Source organism: Impatiens glandulifera, chromosome 1 (genome assembly GCF_907164915.1).
Source record: "Impatiens glandulifera chromosome 1, dImpGla2.1, whole genome shotgun sequence".
Taxonomy (NCBI): Eukaryota; Viridiplantae; Streptophyta; class Magnoliopsida; order Ericales; family Balsaminaceae; genus Impatiens; species Impatiens glandulifera.
Window position 1 is genome coordinate 136,025,284 of NC_061862.1, and position 22,551 is coordinate 136,047,834.

Here is a 22,551-nt window from a genome sequence, read left to right on the forward strand (position 1 = left end):
CTTTTTTATTAGTATTATAAAATTATATATATATATATATATATATATAAATAAAAGTTATATGTATAAATTTATTATTATATATATATATATTAAATTTGTTATATATATATATATTTTTATAATCTAACAAATATATATATATATATATATATATATATATATATATATAAAAAAAAAGAAAGAAACAACAAATGTAAAATTATTAATTATTTCTCACTCTTCTTCTCTTAACTAACTTATTCTCAAGATTAATTTTTTTTTTTAATAATAATAATTATTAATCATCTTAAAATAAAAGTGATTAATTGTATTATATTTAAGTAAAAACTTATTTAATATGTTAGGTCCATAAATTATATAATGTAATTAAAAATAATTTTTTTTATTTATTTAAAATAAAGGAGATGTAAAGTATATTATAATAAATTCTGATATTAAAATTTTAATTTATTATTATTGATAATATTTCTATAATTATCTTCATAATTGAATATATTTATATAAACCAATTTTTTCTTATTAATATATTTTTTTACTAAATTATCAGCTATATATATATATTATATATATATATATATATATATATATTAATTTTTATAAAATTTAAAATATAAATTAGTACAAATATTTGAATATTTTATCCAACTAATTTATCTCTTACATCTAAATTTAAATTTCTTTTATAATTTATTTTAAAATAACTTATACTAAAAGTTCTTATTTGATATTGCTAAAAATATTAAAGTATTGAAAAGTAATAAATATTAATAAAATATAATTATATATTTTATTATTAAATTATAGATTAATCCAATTAAAACGTTTTAAGTTAATTGGATTTAGGTGTCAGTTTAACTTTTTTTTAATATTAAAAATAAATAAATTATTGATTGATAATCATTTATATATTATTAATAATTAACATAATATTTATAAATTTTATTGTTAAATTTACTACAATCTTAATATTTTTTTTATATTTTAAAATGTATTTTAAGCACAACATAAATTTATTTAGTATTATAAATGCTCTAACGGATAGAAATGATAATGAAAATTTAAAATTATTATCATATTTAATAATTCAATTAAAAAATGGTTATCACTTGGTCAAATATTACAATAATTTAGTTTGAAAATTAATTTGTGCCATATATAAATAATATTTATATGAAATAAAATAAAAATTAAATAAGAATTAAAAAAATCTTATAATCACACTGTAATATTGATCACGATAATAAATAATCTGATAAAAAAATTATTATTTGTAATTTAATTTTTTTGAATTTATAAAATAAAGAAATAAATTAATTTAAGTAATTTTATAATAACTAAGACCATTTAGTTATTGAATTAATTAAAAAACAATAGAGAATCAAGAATGAGATTCTCTAAATATTATTACTAGTTTTAATTTTAAGAAACTGTTAAATATAATTGTACCAAATTAATAAATATTACTATACCAGTAAAGGTCTCTTTTACTGACTTTCCTTTACTATGTCATTCTCAACGCTCCCAACCCTTCTGTATCATTTAGCGGCCAAAAAAAAAAAAAACTAGACTGTTCTCTCTCTAGAAATGCTAGTTTCCTTTTGCTGTATCTTCTTCATGCAGAAAAAGGTAAACAACAGCAATTGATTGTTCAATACCCGAGATTCAGCCGCGCATTGATATTCTCTCTTTCTCTCTCTGAAACCTTTTCTCATTACAGTCAATGTAAACAGCTGTTCGTTTGGATTGCTTGGATTATCACCGAAATTTTACCGGCGGCGATTTTGCAGAAGTTCGATTCGATTAGCTTGAGAAAACGCCGATGTAAGTTGATTTTTCTCACTATTGTTTATCTTCTCTTCATTTTTTTGGATTTTGCTGATGAAAGCATCACTGTCAGGTTAAGCGTCTGATCGTACTTTAGGATTTTAGATATCTTTGACTAAGTTCTTGTTCATTTTGATAGATTCTGCTCTTGTTTTTACCTCTGTATATGCTTATGCGAGATTCTTAGTTCTATTTCCTCTTGTTTTTACCTCTGTATATGCATCCGTACATTTTATCTCTGAAACCTGAAGCCTGAAGCCGATCTTCTTCTGTGTTGGATGAGGATAGAATAGAATACATTTGTTTATTTATTTATTTTCACACTTACAAAGACATACACGTGAATAAACAGCACATGTACTTGGTGCTAGTGCTGTTGGAAGGTGCTGATTTTGCTTCAAATGAAGCTTACTAACTCTCTTCTCTTTCAAGTTTCTTCAAAAATGATGTTTACTTTGTAGTTCTAGTAACACTGTTTTTGATTGAGTTGTATTCTTCTTTGATCTTAAATTTTCTTTTGGGTAAAATGGACTAATGCTTGCTGCCTGCTTATGATGATACCTGGAATAATTTTAGGTAGGTTTACAAATATTTATTTTGTAATTTAATGCTGAATAGTGAATACTAATATTGGACATCAATGAATCAAGAAGTGAAATGTAGATGGTTTAAGTTAGTTTACTAGTGGAAATTTGTATATTTTCTAAATAACAGCTCAAGTTTATTCGGCGAGAAAAATCTTACTTGGAAATTCTCGATCTTCAGTTTAAATATAGATGCTTACAGTTTCTGCGTCTACGTATCTTGTATTTGATTGAATTTCTATAGATGCTTACAAGAAGTGAAATGTAGATTGTTAAAGCCAGTTTACTAGTGGGAATTTGTATATTTTCTAAATAACAGCTCAAGCTTATTCGGCGAGAAAAATCTTACTTGGAAATTCTCGATCTTCAGTCTAAATATAGATGCTTACAGTTTCTGCGTGTACGTATTTTGTGTTTGATTGTATTTCTATAATAGCGGATGTTACTTTCGCGTTGACTATGATTTTAATTAAAGCTGATCTCCTTTTTTATTGAAAAAAGTTTTCAAATGATGGGATGAGTTACAAGATTACTATAGCATTGATATGCTTTCTTTTTCTTAAACTGTCTTTCAAAGTATGAAACCAAACATAAAAATGAAATTCTTTTCTCTGGAAGTGTTAACCTTTTCTATTTGTAAGTGGAATTGGTCATGTAAAATATGGAGTTCTTTTAAAGACAAGTTCATTTACTCTTCCTTTTTCATTATCTATTAATCAAGAATGAGGAACTACTTTTCTGATTATTGACAATTGCCATTTTTTTAATCAGGTGCAGTGCAGAACTCTAAGACTTGGCTGGAATAGTGAGAACGCCTCAACTTTTAATTTCTAAGCAATCATGAAAAGGAGGATTTTGCAAAGTACACATCGGTTTGATGCAAGACGTAAGCTTGAGATCTTTTCTCAGTTTCTCACAATCTTCTTTGAACTTTTTTCTTTCCGTTTTAGAATTTGAACTGTTTCAGTCAAGCATTGAAAGTCTGAATTAGCTAGGAGTTAGCTTTGTTAAGCATTGAAAGTCTGAATTAGCTAGGAGTTAGCTTTATTTATATGATAACTTAGTCTCTGTTTCAATCCACAGCTTTTGAGGTTTTTTCTGATAATTCATGGCACCCTGTGGAATCTTTACTAATTAAAAGGGGAGCTATAACAATGAACGTGGTTTATGGTGATGATATAATTGAAGAGCAGTTCCCAGTCTCCAATCTCCGAATAAAGACTAGACAAACTACTTTGGCAGACTGTTTGTCTTTTTTAAGACCCGGTCTGGATGTTAGCGTACTTTCTACAGCGCAATGCTCTGAAGATTCAAGTGAGGAAAATTTGTTGGATCCCGTAAGTGATTTCCTCTAAAGCATTGTAGTTGTTAATCTTTAACATGTCCAATAACTGCATTCCATTATGTTCCTGTGTTCTTGTCCTTGTTTTGCAACACATGTTCTCTAGTCCTACTTCAAAAATCCAATTAGATACAAATTTCAATGCATCTTAATGTATTTCTACTTGTTTACAAATTACTTTCCCGAATCAGAAAGATTGATCAATCATATAAAATAAGATTACTCGATAGAAAGGTAAATTGCATAAACTTACTTTGGCTCAGCTTGCCCAGTTTATTTAAAGCCCATATTTATTTAGCTCAAACAACAAGATACTAAAGCTAAAAGATATAATTTCTATAAGTTTCTAATATGGAAAGTCTTAGTCCAAGCCTGGCACTAAGCTACCCAAACTGGTTTCAAATTAGCGTTACATAAAAATTGTGAGACTTAAAATGCATTAAGGCTCGTCTTGTTTTACCATCTGAAGTTAAACAGACAAGCAGCTTCTCTAGATAAAACTTCCTAGCCTTAAGATGCATTTGACTCTGCTTGTGTTAGTTGTGTACTAACTTAAGCCAATCTCAAACAAAGTTTGTCCCATTTTGTCGAGGTACTCAATGGTATAGAATTGAACTATAGTAAATAATTTGACAAGTTTTCCCTTTGTAATTTTTTGGTCCCATTCTCACGTTATGCTCTGTAATGTCTCATTATAGGATATCATCTTTCTAAGAAAATGAATTATTTGTTAATGTTGTTACTTTCTTTATGATGAAAGGTCTGGAGGGAAGCTAAAATTTGTTCTGTTGAGAGGAATCCTCACGAACGTCAATGCGTTTGTCAATATTTTGTAAGGATTTATGTCAATCAAGGTCCTTTAGGTGTAATGAAAAAAGCACTCCATAAAGAGACCATTCCAGTACAGATCAATCAAATTTCTATTCTTCAAAGGCTTCAAAGGAACCCATGTCAAAACAAGCCTTACAGATGGGACTTGTCTGAAAACTGCTTGTCCATTCAAAATTATAAATTATTCACAGGAAGATTCAGTGCTGATCTTGCATGGCTAATCACTGCATCTGTTAAAAAGGATGCTGAATTTGAGGTTAGGTCGATAGATAATAAGATTGTCTATGGAATAAGGGATGGAAATTTGGATGGGCTATCTTCAAACGCTCTGAATTTCAAAGAAGAAAATGAACAACTAGTCCCCATCATTGTGCCACTACTTCCAACTAATACTGTCCACGATGAAGCTGACTGTGACCTGAATTCTCCTGAAGCTGACCTGTCTTATGATTTATTGGGTTTAAGACGGTCAAAGCGACGATTCGTACAACCTGACCGCTATATGGGTGCTGATTGTTTGTCCGATTCTGAATTTGAGATCAGTCGAGTAGGAACATATAAAACATACAAATGGCACTACGTGGAAACGCCATTAGCACTTTCAATCCAGGCTGACCATGCATATCATTTTGAGGAAGACAGATATTTCGAGGAAAACAGAAGCACCCAATCACATAAAAGAAGCTCCAACGACACAGGATTAAGAGCCGGAAATTTGGTTTCATCTGATGAAAGAGTAAATCAACATCAAACTGATATTGTAAGATATCAACCTACAACTGTTCCTGTAAACGAAGAAAACAATGAAAAGGATTTTGAGGTGGCTGATCCTTTTGATGCAGAGATTCCCGAGAATTACTCAAAAGAATTTGGTGATATAGTTTCTAAGTATGTTGACATAAGATGTACCCCAAATGTACAAAATAAATCTGTGTCTCAGTTTGATTTGGCAGAGTATCAAAGAGGACAGTGCAGTATGGTACAAGATAACAGAGGTCGGAGAAAGAGAGGATGTAATAACATGTTTCCTGGAAAAGAGAGGGATAGTTTTCGTGATTCTGGACCAACTGGTTCAAAGAAATCTTTTACTGTGAATATGTATAGGGATATGATAAAGAAATGCACGGAGAATATACAATCAAACATTCACAAAGAACAGCCTCCAGTTATTGATCAATGGAAAGATTTCCGTGCCACTAGTTTCACAGGTCATAAGGAGGGTCGTGACTCTCCTGCAGCTCAGGATGACAGTGAAGATGAGGACCCAGAAATTCAGGGGCTGTGGAAGGAAATGGAACTTGGATTGACATCCATTTATCTCCATGATAATGAGGTAATTTCTCTGTTAATTTCTTTGTTAGTTCTCTATTCATAGTTGAGTAAATTCATGGTATTTTTTTTTATGTACAGTTATTTGGATTAAATTAGATTATCTGAAATTAATCTTGTTTGAGGAGAAACTAGATTATTTGGGTTAGAAGATCACAAAACACTTATGTTTGGTTCAGGAATTTCAAATTAGAATCAGGGGTCCAATTCCAATCCTTTGTTTGTTGGATGTCTTAAATAAGGAATTAGAAGAATGTATATGATGTTTTAAGGGTTTATTTGATGTAGTTTATTTTTTCCGAAATAAAAACTTGTTTTATAAAAAAGAAGCTCTAAGTTTCAATTTTATCCTTCCCAATTAAGAATTGCAATTCTCTGATTTTTCAATCATTAAACTGGAATTAGCATTTTAATTTCAGTTCAAATTCCAATTATACACATCCAAACAGTCTTGTGCCTATAGATTAGATTATACCAAAAATTACTGATTCCTTCTCTAAATCTCTTACAGGAATCTAAGGACAAGAAAGTTGACCCACTTTCAGATGACGAAGATGAGATTTGCAAACATGAATTCATACTCAATGAAGAAGTTGGGATTTTATGTAAATTATGCGGCTTCGTGAGTACAGAAATAAGACATGTCTCGCCAACATTTGTAAGTTCACTTTTATTTTGAAGTATTTCTCTATGACAAAGATATTTTTCCCTTACCAGCTTCTGTTTATCCAATTTGTTGTTCTATGCCAAATAGAATATATGCTTTTCCAAAGTGGATCCTTTCATTGACAAAATTAGCCTATTTTGTAAACTAGTATTTTGTCGTATTCACTTTCCCATTAAAAACTCGCCAAAACTAAAATTGAAAGTAATTTTTCCTTTTGAAAACTCTATGACAAAGATATTTTTCCCTTACAAGCTTCTGTTTATCCAATTTGTTATTCTATGCCAAATAGAATATATGCTTTTCCAAAGTGGTTCCTTTCATTGACAAAATTAGCCTATTTTGAAAACTAGTATTTTGTCGTATTCACTTTCCCATTAAAAACTCGCCAAAACTAAAATTGAAAGTAATTTTCCTTTTCCTGCTTGGTACAAGATTTGTTTTGGATCATGATCACATTATCTTTTGACCATGGTCCAAATTATAGTATACTATTTGTTTCTTTATCCATTTGTGATTCTCTGTTGAAAATATATGCTTTTCCAAAGTGATTCTTATTCTTTTTCAGTGACAAATTTAGTCATATTTGGAAATTATTACTTTGTCACATTCTCTCTAATAATCATGAAGGAATATTGCCAAACTTAATATAAAAAGTAATTATTTTACCCCTTTGGTATAAGATTTTTTTGCTTCATTTGATCCATTTGTAATTCTATGCCAAAATCAAAATATATGCTTTTCTGGTTCTTTTTGAGTGACAAGATTAGCCAATTTTATATTATGCATCTCATTGGAAAATCGCTACCAAAGTTAAAATTGAGTCATTTTTTGTGTGTATAATTTTGTTGAATCATGATCAAGTTACAATGTAATTTTTGTTGGCATACAAATCATCATCCAAATTACAGCTTCATTTTTTTGTTGTCCTAGGACCTAGGTATATAGATTTATTCTTAGATCATGATGAGATTATCTTTTAAATCATTCTAATTTCTTAAGAACATAAAATTTTCACATGATCAACATGAAAAAATACTGTCAGCCCAATGAATCCATTTTTCAAATTCTCAAGGATCCTTTCTTGTAAACATGCAGCTACACTATGCAAATTCCAATAAGGTTGGTGGAGGAAGCAAAGATGATCCAGATCATGAGAAAGCGGATAAAGACCTGGCAGATCTTTTTACCGTTCCAGCTTCACTCAACATTCCCATATCCGACAGTGAAGATAATGTATGGGCACTCATACCCGATCTAAAAGACAAACTACATCTACACCAAAAGAAAGCATTTGAATTCCTCTGGCGAAACATCGCCGGTTCAATAATACCAGCCTGCATGGAGCCATTAGCCAAAAAGAGAGGCGGTTGTGTCGTATCTCACTCACCCGGAGCTGGCAAAACATTTCTCATAATCGCATTCCTTGTCAGTTATCTAAAACTCTTCCCCGGTTCTAGGCCTTTAGTCATTGCCCCCAAGACGACATTATATACCTGGTACAAGGAAATAATCAAATGGAAGATTCCCATTCCTGTTTATCAGATCCACGGTGGTCAGACTTACAGGGGAGAAGTGTCTAGGCAGAAACTAAGGACGTCGAATTCAAAAGGACCAAAGCCAAATCTAGACGTTATGCATGTTTTGGATTGTCTCGAAAAAATTCAAAAGTGGCTATCCCACCCGAGCATTCTCATTATGGGATACACTTCGTTTCTGACAATGACACGCGATGATTCGAAATACTCTTATAGGAGGCATATGAGTCAAGTTCTTAAACAAAGCCCCGGACTTGTGATTCTCGATGAAGGCCATAATCCGAGAAGCACAAAATCAAGATTGAGAAAGGCACTCATGAAAGTTGATACGGGTCTTCGGGTCTTACTTTCGGGCACGTTGTTTCAGAACAATTTCGGCGAGTATTTCAACACACTCACGTTAGCTAGACCCAGGTTCGTGAACGAAGTGTTGAAGGCACTAGACCCAAAATTTAAGAAACGGAAGAAAGACTCGATCACGCGATTCTCGATCGAAAACCGAGCGAGGAAATTCTTCGTGGATAAAATCTCAAGGCATATCGATTCAAACAAGACGAAGGAGAGGGCGGAAGCGTTGAATTTGTTGAAAAATTTAACAAGCGGGTTCATTGATGTGTATGAATGTGGAGCCACTGAGAATCTACCCGGTTTACAATGCTATACACTAATGATGAAGTCTTCTCCTTACCAACAAGAACTTCTAGTAAAGCTTCAAAACCAAAGGCCTCAATACAAAGGATTTCCATTAGAACTCGAGCTTTTGATCACACTCGGTTCAATTCATCCATGGCTAATCCGAACAACTTCATGTTCCGCTCAATACTTCACCAACGACATACTCGAGAATCTCGACAAGTACAAATTCGACCTCAAGATGGGTTCCAAAGTTCGTTTTGTCATGAGCCTAATCCCCCGTTTATTAATCCGAAAGGAAAAGCTTCTCATTTTTTGCCACAACATCGCCCCAATCAACCTATTCCTTGAGATATTCGAATCCTTCTACGGTTGGCGAAAAGGCGTGGAGGCTTTAGTCCTCCAAGGTGATATTGAGCTGTTTGAGCGAGGCCGAATTATCGAAAAATTTGAAGAACCCGGAGGACCTTCAAGGGTAATGTTGGCTTCGATAAGTGCATGCGCGGAGGGTATAAGTTTGACAGCTGCTTCGCGTGTGATCTTGTTGGACTCTGAATGGAACCCGTCTAGAAGCAAGCAAGCGATTGCGCGTGCTTTCAGGCCAGGACAAGACAAAATGGTTTACGTCTATCAGTTATTGGCTAAGGGGACATTGGAGGAGGAGAAACATAGTAGAACCACATGGAAAGAATGGGTTTCGTGTATGATATTTAGCGAGGAGCTTGTTGAGGACCCGTCTAAATGGCAGGCGGAGAAGATCGAGGATGATGTTCTTAGGGAGATTGTGGAGGAGGATAAGGCAACTTTGTTTCATATGATAATGAAGAATGAGAAGGCTTCGAATGTTGGAACTGAAACGCCCGGATACAAAAAGTAAGTGCTGAATCATTTTGACGTGGAATCGTATCTTAAGTTAACAGATTAGAAAAAAAACGCAAATTTGGTTGTTTCTCATTTGAGAGCTGTTGGGATTGAAAATGGTGGTCTATTTTGTGGCTTATGGGAGCTCTCTTTGGTGCGAAAAAAAAACTAAGCAGATTTTGGTCGAAAAAAACTATGGGTAACAACTATTTAAGTCAGATCTTTCTTATTAAGCTTAAATTATTGGATAGAAGATTATTTGTTCATGGATTTAGTAGGGGAGCTTCAAGTTGACATGAAATTTTGAGAACATTTATGTTTCCTTACATTGATTGACATGGAATTTTGATAGATGCATTCATTTTTATGTTGCAATTAACCTCTTTTATAATGCCCTCATATTATTTTCTTTGTTGTTAAATTCTTAGACTCATAACTTTAGGTTTTATGTTTGATTATCATTTCAAAGTATTAAATTGAAGTGGGAAGTTATGGTATGATAGTTTTCAAAAATAGAGAAAATGCACAAAGTGAATCATAAATCATTAAATTCCCAAAAAGTCTGGTTTTGGTTAGAAGAGGCCTGTTCAAGTAAATGATTTGTTAATTATGTAATAAAAATATCATGAGTATACAATAAATTTTAACATAAAGAATCAAAATCATATTTCTTTCTTTCAATACTTGTCTGAATGAATTATTTACATCTTATAAAGAGATGTGTTCCAAAACATAATGAATTATTATTTTCATGGATAAAAGAGTTTTGCAAAAAGTAGTTCATTCCATGTATCTTGAAGTCCCGGCAAGCACCAATGAACACAATCTGCATAGCTTACCGGATTCGCTAACTGCTCTGGTGTCAATCGACTCCATTGCTGTTTGTATATTGATGTGTGTGCATCTTTTCGATAGCTCGACAATTGAGTTATGTTAAGAAAAGTGATAGGAACTTTTGATGTCTCGAAAACTTCACCGATCACTTGCATTATGCTTTTTCGAGTGTCTGATCCCCAATAGTTTACGTCTTCTATTAGTGTTGTTTCATTGTAGCAATTACCTCCCTGTTCTCCACCCCAATCTATGCTCCTAAATTCAAAATAATATTATAAGAATCATTCATATTTAAATATTTATGTAGTGTTTACATGTTTGGTTACTTACTTAGAATGAGATGGTGACATGCTAGTGAAGAAGACCCTTGTCTTTTTAGGGTCCATGTTCTTCTTAACCCATCTCAACATACTCTTCATCGCCATTCTATAAGCATCTTCCGTCGAAACATGAATGATATCTTTCACTTCATCGTCAAAAGATCCCTGCCTATTAATTCATTTTCACAATGAAACCAACGATTAATACGAGATCTTGATCGAGAAAGGGAATTAGTTACCCGTTTCACAAATACTAGAGAGGAGAAACGAAAATTACAAGATATTGAAATTAAGTCCCGTCATCCACCAAAGATAGGTGTTGAAGACCATAATATCGACGCCTTTCCAATGCTTTCCGTGCTTGTTGATGGAACCCTTGCGAACGATTCTATCTGAGATGCGATGTATGACTGCATCGTCCGAGTTTGACTCCAAGAGAAAGGGTGCCCAATAGAATTCAACTGTCGCGTTGTAATCCTATACAATAAATATACATGTATAAGTTGCTATATTTGAAAATATTAACATATAACGTGGTCTCATTTGAATCCACATTAAGACGGTTTCTTATCCAATATGTTTTTTTTTATCGAAATTTGAATTAAGACCAAGAAATATTTTCAAATTGATGAATGAAATTAGAAAACCTTTGCAGTGAAGATAGTGAGTGAGCCATTGGTGTGCATGGACTTGGAGGCTTCATGTGGAATGACAGTGTGAAGAAGGCAAACCATAGAGACATATTGTCCTCTGTTCAATGAGTCTCCCACATACATCATCCTCTTATTTCTAAGGCTTTCCAACATCAATGATGCATTAAACCTGCATTCATATACATTTTCAAATTCTTTTGTCAAATATAAATTGGGATTCGATGATAAATGAGAGGCGAAACGAAGTAACACAAACACGTTTCCAACCCGTCAAAAAATGTAATCCAAATTATCATTTCGATAATCATTAGGGTTAGAGCCAATGTGAAAACAGTTGATGAAATTGAAGTTGAGTTTGTACGGTTCAATATCGTAAAAAAATTATATTTAAACAAATTTATCAACGAAACATGTGGTTTTAAGTCTAAGCATATTCTTATCCATTGAACTAACCTTTTTTTTATTATTAATATGGACAAATTTTTACCAAACAAAAATATAAATTAGCACAAACTAACAAGAGATTATATATGAAAACTTAAACTCTAAGAAAAAGGATGATTACTTAATTCCATGATTAATGATTAGTAATACAATTTCCAGATCAGCAAATTTGTTAAAACTTGGACGAAACAATATAAGGTTAGGTGACCTAAAACAATATTTATTGAGACTCCAGCTTTTATTTATTTATAAAATTAGTACGATAATCTATTCTCGTCAATTGAATTACCGTATTAGGTTAAAATCACACTTTTTCTAATTAACTCATATAATAAAATACTAAACCAACTATTTTATTTTGTTTTTATTCACAATTTTACATATATTGTTTAATCTATAAATGAGACTAATTCATTTATTTTAAATCCGAATACAATCCTATAGAATTAAACTTTCTTTTAAGTAAAATGAGTTTTCACATGAATTAATTTTTTAGTTGACTTATAAAGAATATGTATTAACCTAATAATTTAAAAGAAATTTTATAAGTAGTTGTTTCTAATTAAAAAATGATCATCCTAAATCTAAGTTCAACCACTCATGTATTCAAATGTTGATTGTTACAAATTATTTAAAGAAAAGGGGACAATACAATATTAGGGAGTCAACTATACATGATTTCTCCATTATTTTCTTATCTACTTTTATTTTATTTTTTTCTAATTATATAATGCCTTAATGATGGATATAATCAGACTAACTTATAATTGATGTCAAATAATATTTATTATCTTGTTTAATATCTTCAAGAAATAATTTTTCTTTCAAATATAGCTAATATGGAAATTAACATTTTGAAGATTATTACTTAAAATAAAATTTTAATAAATAGACCTGTTTTATTTAATATTATACTTAAAATTAAGAAATTAAGACAAACTCTTCCTCAATTTTCTATTATAGGTAAACTATCTTATTAGGTTTGTTTAATATATTATTTATTACAAATTAATTTAAAATGTACCACTTATTCAACTATGAACATTCTAATTACGTGTTTAAGACACCGTGACGTGAACAATAATTGTAATTTAATAATGTTCAAAAAGATTAATCATTATAAATAATATTAAGAGAAAATAATGAAATTTAAAGTCCCCTCAACCAAACGATGTGATTAGCAAACAACTACCTTTTCTTTAATTATATAATAAGCTTCCCTGTCCCATTTGGAAGCCAACAATGTACACTTATTATTTTATTATTTTTTATTTTCCCTTAGAAAAACTTTTTGACAGAATAAAACATACAAGTAAGTACAAATGTTTATTTCAAAAATGTTTTAAAATAGTTTTTTAAAAAAAAAAATTAGTGTAATAAATTAGTATGATTTTCATTTCATTGACTTTCACATATTTTAAAATATATATATATATATGAACTTATTTTTAAGTTTTTTCTTTATTTATATATATATATATACATATTAATGATTTTTCTTAAAAATAAAAAAAGTTAATAATAATAATTTATTTTAAGTGGAATGTTGGAGGTAGAGAATAGTGAGATAATATTTGTTATATAACGTTTATTCTCAAATACGTTTATATGATTAAACTTATACATATTTTATCCGTTCTAATTTATTTTGTTAAAAGATGAAGATAGAAAAAAAATTATATTTAAATAAAAAATATGTTTAACTTATTATACAAAATTTCGTGTAATCACTCGAAATTAAACCCCGAATCACACGACGCCCATAATTAAAATTCTATTAAAAGTAATTTGTTTCATTTATTTTAAATTATTATTAGTATTTTTTTTATCCATCTAAGTATATATACCTGAGTTTATTTAGAATTTCTTTTTTTTTCAAAAAATTCATAAATAAATTTATTTGATAAAAAAAGAATAATATAATTTAAAAATTCATCTAAAAATTATTTTTATTTAAATTAATGATATTTTTTTTGATAATATAAAAGTGATTCAATTATAATAACAAACAAAATATGAATTTAAATTAATGATTATTTATATTATTTGATATAGTTTCTTCTATTAGAAGATATTTTATATATTTAATATATAATATATAATATTTAGATTAGAAGAAATAAAGGACAAATAGTACCTTGGTAGAGAACAATCCCATGGTTGCCATCGCCAATGTTGATAATCCTTCTCCGGCCGACCACGTTTCTGACACGTCAGCTGCGGCTGTATGTACGGACAATCGGATTCCTCGTACATCGGCGTCGTCTCTTCATCCCATACCCATCTCCCACTGAACACGTCACATTTCCGATCATCATCTACCACCACTGCAAACGGCGGTTTCTCTCTCCTCATCTCTGTAATTAATTACCCACCAAATTGATTTCGAAGATAATGGGTTTTTGGTATGAATCAACAAAAAGAAAGAAATTGGAGCGAGAGAGAAAAAGAGAAGAAAAGACTGACTGATTGTGTGAATTGGAGGGGTATGAGTAGTGAATTGGCCTTCAAAGATGCAAGTGAAATCTTCGCTGTAGAGAAGGGTTACAAAGAGGATGAATGCTAATAGAGTGAATAGGTAAGGTGAGAGACGGGTTTTTCTCAGAAGGGGAGACGAAGATGATGATGATGTTAACAATGGCGGAATCTTCATTTCTCTCTCTATAATCTTTATGTGGAAATGGTTGAGGGAGGGAGGGAGGGAGGAGTTCTTCCTACAAGAACAGAGAACACGAGATATAATATATCAATTTTTTTTTGAAATAAAGTCTATTTCTACACTCATACTGTTATTATTTGTGAATTTTTAACTTTTATTTTAAAATTTTAAAATTTAATCTATATATAATGATACTTAATTTTCAAAGTGTCTGGATTGCCGGGTCGATAGTTGTGGTTAATTTGAATATATATATGAGAGTAAATGAATAATTGAGTCGAATTGTGGTTTACCCGCATATAAACTTAAAACGGTTAAAAATAAAATTAAAAATATTAAAAATATGTTTTAAAATATCAACATAACAAAAACAAGTACAACTCTTTAACCAACTAGCATATAATGACTTTATATTTTAAATTCAACACTAAATTTGATGAACGCGGAACGTTTTAATAATATAAGTTCAACTTTTTAGTTAACTAATCTATATTTACATAATGATGCTTAATTTTCAAAGTGTCCGGATATATACGTGAGAGTAAATTAAAAATTATATCACATTTTCACCATAATTATTATTTTTTTCTATTTTTATATCGTTATTCGTACAAATACATGTAGCCTGGTTTTTTAGAATATAAAATTTAGTTCGCAAATACTCTTAAATTTATGAGATGACGAATGAATCTCTATTCTAATTATATTGTATACAAAATATTAATGGTCAGATCTTGACACCCCCTAGGGTTCCGCATAAAACTACTTGCACATGGTACAATCCAAAAAAAAAAATTATGACCTAATAGACATTATAATAACATTTAATTATCTAGATTAAATTATTTATTTAATATAATACACAATTATTATATGTCTTTAATATAACTAGTTAAATAGAAAATAAGTCTATTTATTTTTTCACTTAAAACACCTCAAACTTGGGACTAGTCCTATTCAAATCGACTCTAAATATTTTCAAATAAGTTCAATTTATAAAGTTAATTTAGTGAATTCAAATCAAGCCTTATGATACACATTCAAATGACATTCATAAAATGAGATAATTTTTATTGTATATGAATGATAAAATAATAAAGTGTGTAAGATTTTAAAAATATTTTAAGTTGAATAGTAGGTTATAGTTGTGAAAAGTCATGTTATCTTTAACATTAAAACAAAAAAAGTTAAAAGTTTTTAAGGTTTACTTTTTTACTTAAAATATATTTCAATCCATCCATTTAAACTTTGGTTAGCTTTCTTTTCCAAGGTGATGACAAAATCTAGGAAAGGTAAATTCAAATTTATAAAGACATTTGGATCAAGCTTAACATATTAACAACCTCCTTACAAAATTGAATTATGCTTAACATATATTAAAAATATTAAAAGTATGAAAATTAATGATCTATCCTCCTAAACATTTAAAACAAATAAACGTTTTATACATAACAAAAAAACATTATTTTCAACTTTATGTAGTTTGTGTATACCAAAATTGGAGTAAATGAAATGTGAGTTCTTATAATTGAATTAGAATTAGGAATAATAGAGAATTATGAAAAGAAATTTGATAATTTGTTATATAATCAAATTGAAATAATGCAAATTAATATTGTGTTATTATACCATAAATATAATACTGTTAATTTAAAATTGATAATTAATTATTAACTTGATTTTTGAGTTTGTAAGTTAATTTTTTAAAGATTTTTACTTATTTTGGTTAATAAACTCAAAAAAGAAAAGAAAAAGAGAGATTTAAAAATAAATCTGATAAAACCAAAACATTCACATTCATTATTAATTTATTACATTTCCTCCATATACAATTCAACTGTAAACATCAGTCAAATATTGACTGATCACCAAAACATTGATTTTCTGATATATACATTGGGTCCACCAGGAAGGTGACAAAATGAATATATGATTTTTATTTGTTAAATCTATGATGACATTATTATTTAATGAATTTTACTCTAAAAATCCTTGTAAATTTAATAATTAACCTAAACTATAAAATGCAAGATACCAAAAATGACATTCCTATCATTCCATAGGAAGCCGCTAATTAAACACACATATTTGATATGTCTAGATATAAATAGAACCGATATCAAGGAAGACAATATTTTTGTACATTTATGTTTCTCGTTCGGAATGTGACTAATCCCGCAGGTTAAACACATAACCTGCAAACACTTAACTAATTAATCATACGAGTCACGTATTGTTGTAATTGCTAGACTAGAAGAAGGGCTACCATTTTGTTATCTTGTTATTTACTAGATCAAGACGAGTAATCCAACTTCTCTGTTGCCTTGAAGATGTCCTTGGATTGATGAGTTAACATTTTACCAAATTACTAGTGAATTTATGAGGGTGCAACTTGGCTCTCGAATAATCTACTCCTGCGTTGAGATCTCTCGGGCCTTGCTCCTTTATGTCTGTCGTAGTTCACTCTGTTATAGAGTTTGTGGTTTTATTTTTATGTTTAGATTTGTTGTCTTTTATTTTCTTTGTGGCGTCTTCTGATCATTACTCATAACCACTTGTTCAATCACTCTCCCATTAAGACCGCATAGATCTTGTTGTTGTCGTGAGATTTTCTTCCTTAGACACTTGATTCAAACATTCAAAAAAGAAATGTATAGATATATTTAAAAACAAAATTTATATATATTCAAAAACTATTATCTCATTTAAATCAATCCTAAGATTAACATAATTGACTCAAATAAATTTCTAAAAAAGTTATTAACATTTTCTTATCCAAAACTAATATTCTAGTTGCCAAATTAATAATTATAGAAAGTGGTGGTATGAAAGAAGAATGAATGATGGTAAGGTGAGGGGGAATAGATGATTATTGCTTAGCTTGTAACTAAGGTAACATTGATCGATCCAAAAGACACCTTCCAATCATTGTCATGACTTTCTGGGCAAAATGATTTTTGGTAATTGGTATGCTTTTAATTTACATCTTATTAAAGACAACAAACCAAACTAGTGAATCATAATGGAAGACCAATATTTTTATATCCATAATTAGTACTTTACTAATATTTCAGCTCATATTTCAACCTCACTTCCTTCTCACTCTCTCTTTCCATTATATATTGCCTAGCTCTCAACTATTACCCATTTGAAAGAAGGCATTACCCTTACCATTTTTAAATCTATTATATATATACATATATTATAGACAATGGGTCATTTTCTTGACACATGATAGTTTAATATATCATTTGTTGACACTCACTTATGACTCGTTTGATTTCAAATTAATGGACGGATGAGTCACTGGGAAAAACAACATTGCCCAAGTCGCTGAGAGACCTAACTAAGAGTTCCCTTATGAGAGAAGAGGGTTCGCGACCCGATCCACCTCCATCTTAGGACCTATAAAAGATTTATAAAATAAAACACCTTAACAAAGTTTAAACCAAACACCTCTATAAAATTATTATAATATTTAAGTAACTAAACTATTTATATATTAACAAGTTAAATAAATAAAAAAATAAGATAAAAGTAAATTATTTTTTTGATAGTGCAAAACTTTGGAACTGTTCAGACGGTCATGCACCGCTTGATAGTAACAATAGGCAGTAATCACTCACATTTAGGGATGGCAACGGGTACCCTACCCGACAGGTAGTGAAGTACCCATCCCCGAACCCGATTTTCATTTCACTACCCGACCCCGACCCCGAACCCGATGGGTATCACTACTTCTATACCCATCCCCGATTCGTCGGGTACCCGATCCCCGACGGGTACCCCATTACCCGATTAAATTACTTATAAGATTATAAAGTTTGAAAAAAAAGAAACACAACTTTAATAAATAATTTTAACATTAGTAATATCAAAATATTAAAAATAAAAATAAAACCATTATTTACCTACCTCATAATTTTTATAAATCTTAAAGAAGATAAACTAGAGTGGAAATAAAATAGAATGAACATTGGAAAAAAAAAACTAGAGATTGAATATGAAGAATTATGAGAGAGAGTAATATTTTGTTATTAAAATAAAAATTGAAGTTATGTAGAGAAATATTGTTTTGGGAATATAAAATAATTAAAGTTGGAGTGTAGTATATTTATGACTATGGTTGGAGTGAAGTGTGGATAAGATCAAATTAAATGATACATATTTATGATACATTTGCAATGATGATGCATTTTTGAAAAGTCACACATTAAACTTTAATAAAAAAATCAATAATATTAATATAACCGGGTATCGGGTATCGGGTTTGGGTTTCGCACACTCCCCATCCCCGACCCCGTACCCGACCGGGTACCTTCTCCCTCTCCCCATGCCCGACCCCGAGCCCGAATCCGATTTAAAATACCCGAACCCGACTATCGGGTACCCACGGGTATCAGGCATACGAGTACCCATTGCCATCTCTACTCACATTCGAGACTAAATAATCACTTTTATTGTTTCTCCCGTAGATTAAGTATGGGATTTTATTTACAGGGAAAATATCTCACCATATGTATTTATTCACTATGGGCTTGCATGATTTACAAGGTTTTGGATTTTTTTCATTAAGTTTTCACTATAAAAAAAATTTCATCAATTAATAATAATTATTTTTTAATGTAAAAGTTAGCATTAGACCCCCCAAAGTTATAATTATAATTCTATTTAATACGTTTTAAATTAGAATAGAATATGACACATTTAAACTCTTAAAAATAACTTTTGCAATTTGAACTACTAAAGGTTAGTCAAATCATTTAATTTATTAACTAAAATATTAAAATATTTTTATTTTATTTTTTTGTTAAATTTAAAATTTATTTACCAAATAATATTTAAGTAATTCATTAAATAAACTAAGATTATTTAAAAAAATTATGATGGATAATAATTTTGAGAAAGTTGATTTTTGTTTATTAAAAACATTTAAAGAGTATGAATATATAATTATAAAATAAAAAATAAAAAATAATAATTTAAAATAAAAAATATTTTATTATTTTAATTAATAAATTAAGTAGTGTACTAAATAATAAGATATTAAATAATATTTAACTAAGTTGACAATTTAACCTAACTTAATTATTTGTTTTTCAAATAACTCCCTATATTATTGTTTATTGTCCGAACAAGTCACCATTTTTTTGTCTTATCTTTGTGCTTCTTGAAATTAGTTTAAAAATGAAATATTATTCATAAATAATAAAAATTAGTGTAAGCACATTAAGTGGCATAAATGTGATTGAATTGACATCTTCTTCAAATATTTTATTTTTAAGTTATATGTATATATATTTTTAAGTTTTGAGTAGCTCTCTAGAATCTAGATATATGTGTGGTGTTCGTTTGCGGTAGTTTATATTTTTAACAAGGTTTAAGGTAAAAAAATTACCAGACATAAAATAGGTTGTTGATGGTTACTTAAATATTTATAAAATTAAAAAGAAATTCGACTAATCTAAACATTCGCCCTTAATTTCGAGTCTCGAAAGTTTTCATTTTCAATGGCTTAGTCATCATGTCTGAAATTTGTTCATCAGTCCTGCAATGCACAAGTTCTATAAATTTTTTATTAGACAAATTTATGATATGATGATAACGAATATCTATATATTTGCTTCTCCCATACATAACAACATTTTTAGATAGTCTAATTGTAGATACATTATCACAATACATAATAGTGCACTTCTTTTATGGATAATGAAGAACATCTAAAATCTTCTTCATCCATTTAGCCGACATACTCCAGAAGTAGTTGTAACTAATTTTGTTTCAGTAGTAAACAATGTTATAATTGGTTGTTTTTTTCGAAAACCATGCTACAAAAGCTTTTCACATCATAAAAACATATCAGAAAGTGTTTTTTCTATCATCCATATCTCCAGCATAATCAGTATCTGAATATCCCATCAGTTCTTCTTGATTTCCTCACTTGTATAGATTACCCATCTTCAAAGACTATATCTGAGTATCATTTTCGTTAGACCCAAGTGTAAATTTGTGGGTGTCTCCATGTAACGAATAGCAATTTCAACATAGAACATTATATTTGGCCTAGTGATAGACTGATAGTGAGATATCTCAAACATCCTACCATTTACTTATAGGTAGTAGAATTCACTATATCCCCATCTTCATTCCTGTCAATTTTGGCTTCAGGAACCATTGAATTCCTAACTGAATTACACTCAACCAACCCAAATCTTTCAAGGACTTCCTTTGTATATTTTTTCTAACTAATGAAAACTCCAATTTTTCTTTGCTTTACTTCTACTACAAGAAAGAATCTCATAAGTCCAAGATCTATCATTGCAAACTCTTGCATCATAGTCTTCTTAAATATCCTTATCATTTCATCATTGTTACTAGTAACAATTAAACCATCAACATTCAAGCTTATAATCAGAATTTCACCTCTAGATTTAAACTTAGACAAACAAAGTAGGTTTTGCAGGACACTTCTCAAAGTCTTGTTGCGTTAAATATGTGTCTATACAACTGTACCAAGCCCTCGAGGCTTGCTTTAGACCATACAATGCTTTCTTTAATTTATAGACTTTAGCTTCGCCTCCCTTCTTTACAAAAACCCTTTGATTGCTCCACAAATACTTCTTCACACAATTTCTCATGTAGAAAAGCACTTTTCACATCTAAATGGTATAAGTTCCAGCCTTGTTGAGCAGCTATTGAAATAAGCAACCTTATAGTGTCCCACCTTGCTACTGGAGCAAACATTTATGTATAGTCAATTTCAAATTGTTGTAAATATCCTTTGACTACTAGCCTTGTCTTATATTTGTCTACTATTCCATTCTCATTGAATTTTGTCTTGAAAACTTATTTGACAATCTTCTTTGCTCCTTTTGGTAGTTCAATCAATTTCCAAGTTTCATTTTTCTCAATTCAAGATATATCTTGTCTGATAGCTTCTGTCCAATTTTTGTTGAGAACAACTTTCTCTAAAGTAACAGGATCTATGGTGGCATAAAAAGCCACTTCATCCCAATCTTTTTCTTCTAAAAGTTCATCAACAATCACATAATCCTTGTGCCAATTAGGAACTCTCCTAATTTTTCCTGACATTGTGACAGGTTGAATAGGAGTGTTCAAATTCTCAAGAGTTTCAGAAGGACTATGTGACTCTGATTCATTTTCAGTTGTTGGACTTTGAGTGTCATGTCCAGGCTCAAAATTCTCTTGAATTTCAGAATTTACTTCAACCTCTTCTTCACTGTCATTTTCTTCTCTAAACACTCCACTCTTTCAATTTACCTCTTTATTAGATTCCGATGCATCATTCTTCCAATTCCAACATTTTATTTTCTATAAAAGATACATCTCTACTTATAATACTCTTTTTTGTAACTGGATTGTACAATCGGTAGGCCTTGGATTCTTTACTCACTCCTAGAAATATACATATATGACTTTTGTCATCTAACTTCTTTCTCCTTTGTTCTAGAATGAGGACATTAGCAATGCAACCAAATATCCTCAAATAACTTATAGATGGCTTCACATTGCTCCAAAATTCTTCTCGAGTTTTCTTCTCAAGTGAACTTTTATAACTCATATTCATCACATTAATACACCATGAAATAGTTTCTGCCCATAATTCTTTAGGAACATGCATGCTAGATAACACACTCATAACTGAATTCATCATAGTTCTATTTCTTCTTTTTGCTACCACATTCTGCTTGGGGTGTAATCTGCAGTAAGTTACCTTTTAATTCCCATATTTTCACAAAAGAAATTAAATTCATTAGAGGTGAACTCACCACCTCTATCTGTTCGAAGACAATCTATATTTCTTTACTTTCTTTCTCAACAACTTAAACTTTTAAAAATAATCAAATACTTATGATTTTCCACGCAAGAAGAAAGCCCAAGTTTGTAAACTAAAATCATCAATGAAGAGTAGTATGTACCTTTTACCACCATTGGTAGCTGGAGTAAATGGTCCACACAAATCAGAATGAATTAACACAGTTTTTTTTATAGCTCTCCCATTTGCTTTTCT

General features: G+C 30.0%; 2 protein-coding genes across 3 annotated transcripts; one reads left to right on the plus strand and one right to left on the minus strand.

The window, feature by feature from the left end:
- Positions 1-1,588: 1,588 nt before the first annotated feature.
- Positions 1,589-9,908, plus strand: LOC124919859 (SNF2 domain-containing protein CLASSY 1-like). 2 transcript variants are annotated; one of them, XM_047460219.1, is made up of 6 exons: positions 1,589-1,824; positions 3,183-3,297; positions 3,495-3,748; positions 4,514-5,917; positions 6,425-6,571; positions 7,676-9,908. In XM_047460219.1, the coding sequence occupies exons 2-6, from the start codon at positions 3,252-3,254 to the stop codon at positions 9,623-9,625; spliced, it is 3,801 nt and encodes a 1,266-aa protein (XP_047316175.1). In that variant the 5' UTR covers positions 1,589-1,824; positions 3,183-3,251; the 3' UTR covers positions 9,626-9,908. The 2 variants fall into 2 exon arrangements, with proteins under 2 accessions (XP_047316175.1, XP_047316176.1); XM_047460220.1 differs by lacking the exon at positions 1,589-1,824 and adding an exon at positions 2,794-2,811.
- Positions 9,909-10,258: 350 nt separating this feature from the next.
- Positions 10,259-14,551, minus strand: LOC124938833 (protein trichome birefringence-like 33). Its single transcript, XM_047479358.1, has 6 exons — positions 14,327-14,551; positions 13,998-14,217; positions 11,411-11,585; positions 11,041-11,240; positions 10,774-10,932; positions 10,259-10,698 (listed from the first exon to the last, which is right to left on the minus strand). Exons 1-6 carry the CDS (start codon positions 14,511-14,513, stop codon positions 10,359-10,361), a joined length of 1,281 nt encoding a protein of 426 aa, XP_047335314.1. The 5' UTR covers positions 14,514-14,551; the 3' UTR covers positions 10,259-10,358.
- Between the last annotated feature and the right edge of the window lie 8,000 nt (positions 14,552-22,551).

Excerpts from the sequence above, each read along its gene's own strand:
- LOC124919859 (XM_047460219.1), top strand. The coding sequence starts at position 3,252 with ATGAAAAGGAGGATTTTGCAAAGTACACATCGGTTTGATGCAAGAC. Across the intron at positions 3,298-3,494 it reads ACATCGGTTTGATGCAAGAC|CTTTTGAGGTTTTTTCTGAT; the intron begins GTAAGCTTGAGA and ends TTCAATCCACAG. Across the intron at positions 3,749-4,513 it reads AGGAAAATTTGTTGGATCCC|GTCTGGAGGGAAGCTAAAAT; the intron begins GTAAGTGATTTC and ends TTATGATGAAAG.
- LOC124938833 (XM_047479358.1), bottom strand. The coding sequence starts at position 14,513 with ATGAAGATTCCGCCATTGTTAACATCATCATCATCTTCGTCTCCCCTT. Across the intron at positions 14,218-14,326 it reads CCCTCCAATTCACACAATCA|AGATGAGGAGAGAGAAACCG; the intron begins GTCAGTCTTTTC and ends AATTAATTACAG. Across the intron at positions 10,699-10,773 it reads ATGTCACCATCTCATTCTAA|GAGCATAGATTGGGGTGGAG; the intron begins GTAAGTAACCAA and ends TTTTGAATTTAG.